The sequence below is a fragment of the Spea bombifrons genome, chromosome 2 (assembly GCF_027358695.1).
Source record: "Spea bombifrons isolate aSpeBom1 chromosome 2, aSpeBom1.2.pri, whole genome shotgun sequence".
NCBI lineage: Eukaryota > Metazoa > Chordata > Amphibia > Anura > Pelobatidae > Spea > Spea bombifrons.
Window position 1 is genome coordinate 86,607,141 of NC_071088.1, and position 13,041 is coordinate 86,620,181.

The 13,041-nt window shown below is 36.1% G+C and overlaps 2 protein-coding genes across 3 annotated transcripts in view; one reads left to right on the forward strand and one right to left on the reverse strand.

The window, feature by feature from the left end:
* ARHGAP6 (Rho GTPase activating protein 6) overlaps positions 1–13,041 on the forward strand; it is a 230,101-nt gene that overhangs the window by 148,326 nt on the left and 68,734 nt on the right. The gene's annotated exons all lie outside the window — the stretch shown is intronic.
* On the reverse strand, positions 1,135–6,040 carry AMELX (amelogenin X-linked). The gene is made up of 5 exons (XM_053455058.1): positions 5,987–6,040; positions 3,395–3,442; positions 3,235–3,279; positions 1,908–2,276; positions 1,135–1,366 (listed from the first exon to the last, which is right to left on the reverse strand). The coding sequence occupies exons 1-5, from the start codon at positions 6,038–6,040 to the stop codon at positions 1,361–1,363; spliced, it is 522 nt and encodes a 173-aa protein (XP_053311033.1). The 3' UTR covers positions 1,135–1,360.

The following is a 13,041-nucleotide window of genomic DNA, read 5'->3' on the forward strand; positions in this document are numbered from 1 at the left end:
GCTAAAAATTGAGAAGTTGGTTGGAATCACATGGTTAAATAGCCAATGTGCTTCCTGTTGGTCCCGCTAACATCTGGATTGCACATTGTTACTTTTACTGACACAGGCTGTCTTTATGTTCACTTAAAGAAAAACCCACTCAGAAATATTTTTGAGATGAGACATAGGATCTATACATATGAAACAAAAAAAAACAAAAAGAAGTTTAGAACATTCTTATGAATTCAATGCAAAGTCTTACAAAATCAATATCTTGAACCTATTGTTCCTAAAGTCTTTCCCTGCCCATGCATCTGCATGCACATGCTCACATGCACACTTCAGATAAAAAATTCTCCCCTTTGTTTCAGAATGGTACTGGTAAGTAAATTATTTTGTGCTTGTAGACATTTTACGCGCATGGTTTTCAGATCTCTCTCATGTAGGACCATAATCCTGAAAGAGTTTTAGCACTAGCCTGATTCTTGTTCTTCAATCTTCTTTCATTGTCCGCCTCTCCCCAGTATCAGCTCCATAAACTAGGCCTCTTGGAGAACTTTGGCAAAAGGGCGGAACCTCCAGACACACCCTCCTGTTCGGCAAATCTAGAGGACAGGGTGTGCATGGAGGCTCCACCCTTTTGCCGAAGCGCTCCAGGAGGCCTGGGTGAAGTGGACAAAGAAAGAAGACAGAAGAAAAGAAGAGGCAAGAGAAAAAGCACAGCAGCAGGAAAATTCTTGTTTTCAAACATTCGTGTGAATAAAGGAAATTGGCAAATTTCGTTAAAATTTTAATTTGTACGAATCCGAATGCAGTATTGTAAAAAGTGTTTGTCCATACATTAGTAGGCTCTAGTAAACATCGAATAAGAAATAAGTCTCAGAAGACTTATCTTACATTTTATTGAAAGTAGTAAACTATTAAGAAATCACAGAACATTTTCTGTGATAAATGTGCTAAATGTCTACTACAAATAATGTGGATTTAGGAAGAATAGGAGAAGCAACTCCAAGGTTGTTCACTTAGATCATATGTAGTTTTTTGGAATACATCTTTAAATATCTTTAAACATACTTAAAAGCATAGATGATCTGCAATGTACGATTATTTGTAGCCAGTGTTCAAGAAATTGCAAGGCGTGTTTTGAGTGAAGCAGTTTATTTTTTACAGGTTTTATTAACCAAATCTTTCTGTGGGTAACACATAAAATGTTTCTGAAACAAATACCAGACACACGTATTAATATTAAATTATTTTTGTTCTGTGTGTTGGGTTTCTACTTTTTTTTTTTCTTTTGCAGTTACATTACTGTCTAAAAAAAGCAAGTCTTCTTACAGCCGATGCAGTGATCTCTTTTGCTCTTCTGCTTTCCAAAAGGAATTTAATCCTAAAATGCAAAAAGAGACAAATAATTTCACAAGAACATCATCTAAATATGCGTTCAGACTATGATCATGCAAACTATATACTCACAAAATATATATACAATAGTAGCAAAGATTATACAGTATAGTAATCATTAGCATTATATATATATATATATATATATATAACGTGCTTTATACCAACTACATTTTCCAGTGGTGTTATTTAGTTATCCACCCAAAAAAGCGTTTATGAAATATCTGTTTAATACAAATAGAGCATTGTAAGAAATGCATTTGTTTTTGTGTAGTTTTGTTCTAGTTATGTTTAGTTGGTGTCTTGGTGTATTAGCGGCTTAAGGATCTTTCCGTAGTAAGCTTGAAAAATTCCATAACCATATTAGTCAGGTTGCATTATATAACCCTCTGTGATTAATACATTAAACAAGTAATCTATTGTGATGGGTCCTACTGTTTACATACCGATCACAAGAATATGGCTCCGCAGTTTGAGAACAACTGTCTTTAGACAATGCATGTTTCTTACAACTTATTGATTCTTACCAGCTCCTCCTGGTTGTTTTTGCTTGTCGGTAGCCATGGATCTTGTGGTCGCTCTTCTATTAGAGGAGGCTGTGGTTGAACTGGGTAACGGGGTTGCCCTGGTTGGTCAAGTTTTGGTGGCTCAATTGGTTGATTGTTTGCTGGAATATTAGCTGCTGGATTTGTCAGATAAGTGGGATTTTGATGTGTTTGTTGAGGTTGCCCTGGTATCATTGGGTGATGAGGAGGCACAGGGACAAGAGGCTGCTGATGTATCAGGATAGGGTGATGCTGTGGCAATTTCGGCATTGCATGCTGATGTGGAAGTTGTTGAGGCACCATTGAGTTCTGCAGCCATCCAGACATGGGCTCGTAGCCATAGGAAGGATACTAAGGAAAAAAGATATCTGTTTTTAAAGCTGCAATTTTCTGTAAAATCTTCAGTATACTTTACAATGTACACATATTTTGAAACGATGACAAAATAATTTTACAATTTTCCATTAACAAAACAAGCAGAAGATCATCAATTTCTAAACTTTGCTTCTTATTAGGCAATAGTATTGTGTACAGAGTACTGTGTACAGTTCTGGAGATACCATCTACCGAAGGATATTAACATATTGGAGAGAATTCAGAAGAGGGCTACTAAAACAGTAAATGTATTTCCAGGATAAAAATCATCAGCAAACACTAAAGGATCTCAATATGTGTAGCCTAGAGAAAAAAAGAGATAGGGGAGATAAAAACATCATTTTACAGAAAAACAAGGGGAAGGTTATTTCAGAGAAGAGGCCGTAGTCTGGAGTAGCAGAGGTTTAGCTGTAATGGTATGGCAGGATTAGTAAAAGAGAATTATAATTATTTTTATTTACAGGCTTTTCAGTGAAATTATGCATACAAATTATTTTTAAACAAAGATTCTGTATAGGGTGACCATACATACCATAGCAATCAGTGGTATGTTAAGCGCTTTGGCGCTATATAAATAAAAGATAATAATAATAATAATGCCATTGGTTGGATATAATAATACCTGGGGACATCCCAGGGTAGATGACTTTCCCTCCTCTAAGTGTGGTGGCTTCCTGATGAAGCAAAAATAGCCTGTATATGGGTAGGGTTAACTGTGCATATAGGCAAGGATAGTCCCTCACAGCTTTTAGAAGCTAGGGTATGGGAGGGAAGTGGGTACAGCCAAATGTTGCTTCCTAGCCCTGTAAAATAAGAAACTGACTCAAACAAAGACCTTCCAAGAGTTCCAAGGCATGGCAAGTCTACTCTTCAAACTTTTTGCAAAAATTAATTTCATTTGCATGAAAGTAGTTGTCTCAACTTTTTGTCTTACCTGGTGTTTCATCATTGACTGGTACCATTTCATAGGTGATAATATCTTAAAAATAAAAAAATCAGCCAGATGTTCATATACTGCCAAACATGTTGAAGAATTAAAGACAGTGATAAAATAATTCTGGGTTATATATAGGTAAATGAAGAGCATTAAATACCTCATAGCTGAAGTTGACATATCCCGGATGCTGTGAATGAGGAGGAAGCTGCAAAGTTAAATAAGACATGTTTATTTGTTCATGTAACTCATACATACATACATAGCAATTTTATTGTATTCAGTGTGTTATGGAAACATGATAAAATATCACATTATTTACAACTGTATTCTCACTTGAAAAGAACCATCAAAAAGGTAATGGTAATAATATTATGGGCATGAAATGGGGGCAATGATGTAATCTCTTGCACCCATCCCCCCATAATTTTGGAACCAAGCACACATGAAACAGGCAATTGAATACTGTCAAAAAGGAAACAGATTAGTATAATGTTGCTCTTTGGAAAAAGAAATGTGAACCATTCTGTCTTTATTTATTTATGTAGATTTAAGCTACTGTGTGTAACAAATTAACCAGAAATGTAAAAAAAAAAAAAAAAGATTGACCCACACCATGAGATTACCTTGTGACTGCTTGATATGAAGTAACTGTTTTGTGCTATATTGTTTCAACAATTCCACAGAGGTTTATTAATGGTTTATTTATTTCAAAAATAGCATGAGATTTAGTAGATTTAAACCGATAGTCTGGTGTCCCAAGCAGCCTCACGAATGAAGAATGCACTCTAAAGTATTTTGACCGTCAGGAGAAGCTGCAGTTCAGCAGCAACACTGCACTTTTGACTGCTTCTCAGTTGTAATCAATGAGAGCGCACATGAATACAGGGTCTCATTAGACCCCATGCAACTAGGGTTGCCACTGTGGATATCCTTAAACACTGTAGTAGCACAAACAGTGGTTTAAACCATACTTATTCATTACTTGTAAAGGACTAGAAAAACAAACACACTCATAGATGGATAACCCTCCAAAAACTGTTTGGCTTAGTTTGTTGGTAAAAATAAATGTTTTAATAGAGGGTTGCCATATCCCTTTTTTTCACTCCATAAAAAGCTTTAACACTATACATATATTTTAAGTTGTAAAAGTACAAAAGATATGTTCTTATCTCAGTCTGTCTAACATACCTAACAAGGCTTAATCTTAAGAGATCTTACACTCTCTCACATTCTCACTCATTTAAGCTCTCTCGCTCTTACTCATGATCTCTCTCACTCCATGTCTCTCACACTCTATGTCTCTCACACTCTTACGTTTGCCCTCTCACACTATTACTCACGCTTACTCACACTCTATTATGTTCTCTCACTCTTACTTACCCTCTCACAATGTCTCCTTACCTTCTCTGCCGACTCTCTTCTGTGTCCCTATCTCCTTTCTAGCAGCTCCACATCTTCTCTTGTCTCTTCTTCTTTTTTCTTCATCCTCTTCTCCCCAGTATCAGCTCCATTGACCAGGCCTTCCAGAGCAGTTTTGCGTAAGGGTGGAACCTCCGTGCACCATGTGGACATCCTCTCCCCTGACTCATTCAAGGGAGATGGTGTGCATGGATGCCCTGCCTTTTTGAGGAACCAATCCAGGCTGCCTGGTCAGGGGAGCTGATACCAGGGAGAAGTGGACGAAGAAAGAAGAAGAAGAAGCAGAGCTGCATGGTTTGCAATTCAATGACCTGTCTGAAATCAAATTCTCAGGCTTGGAATCTAGACAGCAGCTGCTAAAAATGCTACAATGGAAGCTCATGGAAACATCTGTACTTAAACAATTCAATGGGGTCTGTAGAAAAACAACACATTCATGGTTAAAAGGTTAAAGTAACATTCAACGCATGAACAAAGGTGCAAATACAGTTTCATATGTAACCCGTTCATTGCCAGATGAAATTTAGCAGGACTCGTAAATCGTAGCTGAGGGATCCCTTTTAAATGTATGTGGTATCCACCTTGCAAATGCCCCTTTTGCCTGCCCCCTAACTATTTTCTGTGCATGAGATGTGTTTGGCTGACCAACCCTGCCTTGTACTGTTTTCAAACTTCAAGTCTAATGAACCAAGACCAGCTACGCATTCAGTTTGCCAGCTTATGATTAAACACGTAAAACTATTTTGAAGTGTGTTTTATACAAAGGGCATAATGGCATAGTCACAGAATGATCTTGGACACTTATAATTTAGTCCCGATTCTATAAGATGTGTGTGGATCTTGAGTAGATCTATATGATGGAGTAAGTTAGACAGAGTCACTGTCAGTTGAAAAGGATAAAATGGAAAATGCCATCAACATCAACTTCAGTTTCTATACAGCTTTCTGCTCTCTGTACTTCCTCTTGTTTTTGGCATACATACACTCCATTAAGGTCCTCATCATCACATCACCGGCTATGCCACTTCTTATGCCATCTGGATATTATCATCACCGCAGCATGACCATAAACCAGTTACTATTTAGTGGCATAAACAATATACCGTTTTACAGAAGAGTATACTATATAGTTCTGATGGTAAACAAAAGTAACTTAAGTTAAATATCAAACCAAAACTATGTTTTGTGTGAGAAGGAAAAATTGTTTGTATGAGAAACAAAGCATTACAGTAATAACACCTGTCTTACAATGAGGGCCATCATATTGATATGTGATAATTTACTAAATAATATTTCAACCTGACAATAATCATAGAAAGAAGGCACTTACGGGTAAAGAGAAAGCAGCCCCAAGGAGTGAAGTGAGCATGATCAGAGACTTCATAGCTCTTCTGCTGTATTCTGCAAGCAAAATACATCTACACATGTTGATCAAGACCATGTTATACATATGTATATTTTTCACTTATGTCCAACTCATAAATTGTGACACCTTTTTCTTACGTTGTCTGTACTGTTTGAACCTAGGAGTTCTAGGAGCAGATTAGATGGGTTAATTCTTATCAGTGGTCAAATTCCATGTTTATATACATTTTACCAGTGGTCTAAGCTATTTAAGAATGACCACTTGCTTAGCTCCTTTTTTCATTTTTAATTGAAATGTTTTCAGTAACTAAAAAAAACGTTATGATGTAGCCATCTGCTTAAAAGTTTAGAAGACAAATACAGAAATAGTTTAGATATGCCCATCATTTGTTGTATTAACTGACAGATGAACGTTCTTTCTGAAAGTATCATTGTGTATCAGAAATACTGGGCAATGGAAAGTTTGATAGGATTTAGGATAGTGGGTCAAAAGAACGCACACATTAGTTATGCTTATTCTCCTTAGTTGCATTTTTTCACATGGAATATAAAAAACATATAATTAATGGTCCCACATGTTGGCAACCCGCCCAAATACTTATTAATGTACATTTCCCTCACATACCATAAACCCCCTTAGGTTTAAATGATTTTCCAAGTAAATAGATTTAGTGCGTTATATTACCAGTGCTATTGTTTTCATTGCAGCTTTCTTTACTGTTAGTGAATATAGGTAGTTTTACACAATATATGGTGCAGCTCTTTCACTAAAATTCAGACAACTGGGTCTATGACGCAGAGTTTGGAAGAGAGTTTGGTTTCAACTCCCTGCCTTTATTGCCTTGCCATTATCCATTTGAACAGTCAAAGCTGGCAGGTTTCTCCAGCAAGTAGAGCTATGCTGGTGCCCTATAATGTATAATTCAGTGGGTCAGAAGACAACAAATTTCATTGTTTTACCTATACACTATACAGGACCACCGAACATCTACCTGCAGCAGAAGCTCCCTGTGGTTGGCTCTTCATAATGTTTTATTAATTTACAACTCTGAAGACTCTTCTAATGCGACATGTATGTATAGCAAGAGGGTGACCAGTCCTTCCTTTGGTAGAAAATTGTGAAATGTCTCAGCTGGGCAAATGTTATCATTGTTCTTCATCTCAGCTTGCAATTATTTTAATGTAAAGATCTAGTCCTAACTACAAAACATGAGACATTCAATGTGCAGCAATGGATAGTTGTTTACTGCTTCTATTTTAGTGCACTTGCACTATTATAAAGTGCAAAACTCTATTAAAAAAACAGAATTAAAAATAACAATAAATAAATAGAAACTAGCCATGGGAGTTAACTGCTAACATTGGGTTCTTAAATGCACATGGGCTAGTTAGATTGTGCTATGGTCTTACTGCAATGTACATAGCAATAGTCATTGTCTTACCTGTTATGTAAGTGTAGTTCTTGTAGCGTGTTTAGATGATGTCTAAACCAGCTCATTGTCATCTATTTAAATCAAACTGGGCTTTCACAGCAGCCAATCACCACTCAGGAAATGAGCACCTTATACCAAAAAGTGTCAGCGTCTGTGTTATCTGGAGAAGGAAAGATGCTTCAACATGTTCATTGCAAACCAAATCATTTAATTGCATGCCCCTGCCATGTTATATTGTCAGCCATTTAAGCCTAGTTATTATCTAACCAGTTATTGTACTGTGAGTTTTGATGACCTCTGCATATTCTATCCAACTTCAAAAGTATTATTTATAATAAACACATGGAACCGTTGGCTGGAACTACATAGCAGCAACAATGAATGTCTGGAGCAGTGGGTTGTGTTTGCATAGATTACTTTGGGAGGCCCTATCTGTAGGATTATTCTATTGATTTCTATAGTAACTGCTACACATTTGCCCCAGAGTTTGATCGGGAATATCTGTATCAATTGTCACTTTTTCACCCGTCTTGATTTCATTTACACAGTTTGTAAAGCCTAGTTTGCTCTAAATGTACATTCTAGTTTGGAACTAGTGTTGACTTCAGTTTGCGTTGAGGTGGACCTTTCTAAAATACTCAAGATTTCGGTAACCTTCAGGTTTCACAGGGAGCTAAATCAAAAATATTTTTAATTTAAATGTAGTATAAAAAAACCAGGATCTTTACTTCCTAGTATGACTTAGAAGGTGGTTGGTGTCATATTGATTTTTTTAAACCCTGTAAAAGAGATTTAGACAAAATTAGGTCAAAGAACAAGTGTCATTCAGGGCCATGTACTCATTACTAATCATGTATGATAAGATCACACACAGTGTAAATTAACACGTTCTAGGCCTTTATGAAATATATTAGGTTTATTACGTATTTATGTAATACCATAAATCACAATAACCATATACTACAGATATGATTGCAAAAACTTTTTGAACTTACCAATGTAGTATGTATAAAAGTAAATGACTGAGTTAAAATAGATTTGCTACCCTAATAAATCTAGATACAATTAGAATTTTTACTAGTGAAGAAAGGATGGTTTTCTAAGGAATAGTATAATAGTATAATAATAAAGACTTTTCTTTAGTTATAACAAAAGTGTGGGTAAATCCATTGATTTCAATGGATCAAGTAGGGCCATTCTTTTGCAGCTCTGGAGCTGCAGCTTGTTCATAAAGTAAGGGAGTTTTTCCATTTGTTTTGCAGGTTCAGTGACTGCATATGAAAGGAATTTCGTATGCATTCACTGTTCAAAGGACGCCTGGGACACTGGAGTGTCCCCTCAAGTTTTTTTGAGGTTGATGAACAAACAAGACAAATAACATACATATTGATTGAAATTTTAATAAAAACACTGCTTTTATTTTGGTTCATTTTTGTAATGGGTTCCAATATTAGCACAGAAGTAAAAAAGAACAATATTGTCTTTAGTTCTCTATGGATCAAATTATATTTACAAAAAATTATAATGTAGGGATGGAATTCCAAAATGAATTCATATGAGAGTCTGTCATCCTTTCACATGTTTTCAAAATATGTTTAAGATACCTAGAGTGTTCTGTGGTTCAGTTATTGGCATTCGGTATGACGACTGTTTGTTTTATCTTACATCTTGTTCTAATGAGTGTAAATAGGGCTGCTTTACGGGAACAAAGGGAACCAGGTCATCATGTTAATCAACCTCTGGGATTTTGGTCCCCCTGGGCATCTATACGGACACTGATGAACTTCATCAGGTTGAAGGTGAATCGTGGTTCCAGCTCCAGTGTTAGTGGGAACAATATTTAAATCATATTACTCACAGTAAAATGGCAGAATAAAACTGGCTAGTTAAGGTTTACAGTAGTGTGTATGTGGATGCTAAGCAAACACTGCAATAAACCAGACATTGTTCTAGACACACACCTTTGCTAGAGCTGATTTATGGCCAGGGTAACAGTTTTACACCTGCACATAATAATACGCATTCATGTTGCAGCATGAACCACCACTTGTCGATCAAGCCAACTACAAACCACTAACAACTAGTTTTCTTCACCTACGTTCAACATTTTAAATACATGTTAAAGGGAAGTTAGTAGCTGTGGTTGCCTAACTCCTGAATCGGTATAAATGTCGTACAAACCAAGTGCCCCATACACATACAATAAAAATGTGTCGTTGCCTTCTTCTGCTACTGAGCCCTAGTCTAGACTGAAACTGCATATGATACTACCTATTGTATCTGTGTATTTGTGTGTAGTGCATCCTTAAAATTGATAGCAGGTATATTTTGTTACCAGTAAGTGTAATTAATAATTAAAAAAAGGATCTTTTGGATCCATTCAGGACATATTTTTAAAGAACAGTTTTGGTGCAAAGTGGTAAATGTGGAACAAAGAGCAGGAATAATGGTGGGGTTTCTACATACCTGGAAGTAGTTAGGGGTCTTGTAATACTCTATAGCACTATGATTTCCCACACTGTAAGGGGACCGGAGGCTGTGTTTTTGAGGGTCAGTTATCTGATTAACACAGATGAACCTTGGTTACGGTTTGTTCTCCAAAGTGTCTTCTCATCCTCTCTTAAAGGGGAACTCTAATGGTCTTAGCATTTACCATAAGTAATCTATTACAAACTATCAGTGTAGTTGTTCAAAAATGTGTGTAAGAGTAAGGCACTTTTTTACTTTACGGAAGCTAAAATTCATGTCCAAAGCATGGACACAACCAACCAAAAAATTTCTACACCCTGAGGAAGAGTGTCTTTTTTTGGGCTGCTGCGGTCCTATTTGGGAAGTATTATTTGTATTTACCCTCTTTTGAGCACATAGCAGGTGATTTTAGGTTTATTCACCTTTCTTTATCCAAATCTTGGACAACCAGCATATTAGTTGATTTCCTATATATATATATATATATGCCAACAGACAGACAGGGTTAGGTCCTAGGTGGTGGCGGTCCCAGCAGATAGCCTTCACATTGGAACTGACCCTCAGCTTTGTATCAGTTCCTTGACAGTACATACAGTTCCCTCTCAGCCGCCTGACCTTAGAAATAATGACAGTTGATGTTTTTGCTTCTTCTGAAATATTCTTTCCACTGACAATCGGGATCATTGTGCAGATAATTTGATGTGCGGCTTAGGTACTAAAGACTATCATTCACATTTTACTAAAAAGTACATTATTGTTTGCAAAGGCACATTTTAATATTGTACTGTGTGTACATGGTATTTTACTTTATTGAAAGCAAGGGGAATTTTCTGGTGCCCATCAAGGTCTCAGAAAAATCGGTTCATAGCACGGTTTATTTTTAACACAGTCTTCTTTGATCTGCAGTTTATATAGATTCTAATGCATTTTAACAATTGTCATTAACTTCCCCTTTCTAAGTATCCATAACAACTCCCCCACTTATACCGTTGTAGAAAGATCACAAACAACATTAATAGTGGAATCCCTGTTTTAATTAGGTCATTAATGGCAGGAAAAAAACACAGATGGAAAAAGAGCTTAACATATTTGATGAACAAGGATCTACTCTGTTATTAGAAATTACAATTAGGGTGAATAGATAAAAGCCCCCTCAATACAAATCTATTTTTAGTTTTATGCGATATCAAAATCCTTATTTTATTAGTTTCCTACTACATTTAAATATGTTTATTAAGCTTCTAGCTAAAAATTATGGGTTTTCCATTCTGTGTCTCGTAGGCTGTTTGTGGTTATGTTTATTGTGTCCCCTGGCTAAAAATGCACAATATATGCCATAAGATTTGCCCATACCTTGGATCTCCCATAGTTTTACCTTGAATCTCATAGTTTTTACATTAGTCTTGGGGTTAATAGGCAGATATGATAAATCTGGCTTTATGTATGAAAAGTTTCAAGGTCAGATAATTTAATAGGTCTGCTTCATTTACAAAGTCTCAAGGTATGGACCTGCCCTTACACCAGGGCAAATGGTCAGACTAAATGGCCCGAACGGTTCTTACCTGACTTCAAATTCTATGTTTCCATCAACACTTTGAATTGCGTTACCTCTCCCTTTAAATAAGGTGTTATGTCGTGTTGCATCAGCCTTTGAACAGTAGACAAGTTAAACCAGGAGCTACATTGTTGAAGTAGGTTATGTCCCTTTAGAATACTGCTTCCGCATGAAAGCAGTCAGTGACTTGATGCCGAAAATGAATTTACTTTCTATTTATTTAAAACCGCATCTAAAGGAAGTACAGCGGAAGCTCCACAGGAACAGATACGAATGGTATATTATTATTTTGGCAGTTGAATTGTACCTTTGTTATTTGGACAGTAATATTATAAAGCTTTTCTTTCACTGAAAGTAAATGTACAGATGCCGCATTGTGTGGCAACCCGAAATTAATTTTTCTTCTGACACATTGTTATTTAAGGAATACGGAACTTAAAGTTTTAATTTTTTTTTCCGTTCAAAAAAGATTCACATAAACCACTAAATGAAAGTCTAGAGTAAAAAAAAAAACCAAAATATTAAGGGTAAGTGTAATTCTGTAAGATGCCTGACCTAAAGAGCGAGTACTCAGTGATCAATATAATTGTGTTTTAAAGAAGATTTTTAACCCCTTAAGGACAATGCGCGGTCCCTAAACCCATTGAAAACAATTTATTTTGAGCCCGTACATGTACAGGCTTTGTCATTAGGGGTTAACAGCATTTACACATGGAATCAGCCATGTACATGTATTAGAAGTCCACATTCTGTATACACCATGGGAGCAGCCACCGTAACCACCTGTTTTAAGGAAGTGCATAATGAATCATCCACATTAACTTATATTTGCCGTATAGTTTATGCATTTCTAAGTGTGAGATAAGGAGAAGGCCTGGACGTTTTCTGATTTAATAGTGACGGTATGAGCCATCATAATACTATTGTGCCATCAGTCACTGGGTAGGAAAGCCTTAGCATCTACTGTACATAGAGAAGAGGCACCAAAGCTACACTTCACAATTCCATCATTAAGAAATATTGAATATGCAGACATATTATTTACTTTTCATGTAATAACATAAAATGGACTCCTTTGGATGGAAATGCAAACGAATCCCTCCTTACAGATGACTTAATAATACCTAATAATAATAATGAAAATGAAATGACAACTACAATTCTGTGCAAGAAAAATGACCGCATGAGGGAAAACATATTTTATAAATTAATTCACCTTTAGTTGCTTTGGCAATCTATGAAACAAACCTAATTTAAATATGAATTCAGCTTTCTTTGGTAAAAGTTATAATTATTCATCAAATTAGAAAGCTAACATTGGTTATTTGGTTCATAAAGTTGCAGGTTAAGCGCATCATTGAGAAAATGTTAACTATGCAATTCCAGGTTTCTATACTGCATAAACAGTGAGTCACCCTAGTACCAGGTTTTCAGTACTGTGGTGCATAACTAGATTTTGGAAACCGCTGTATAAATTATGCCCAAACTGCGTATTTTTATGTAGTGCCGAAAACACATTGGGACATCTAGATGACTCATCTCACTGCCGTACAAGAAGTTAAT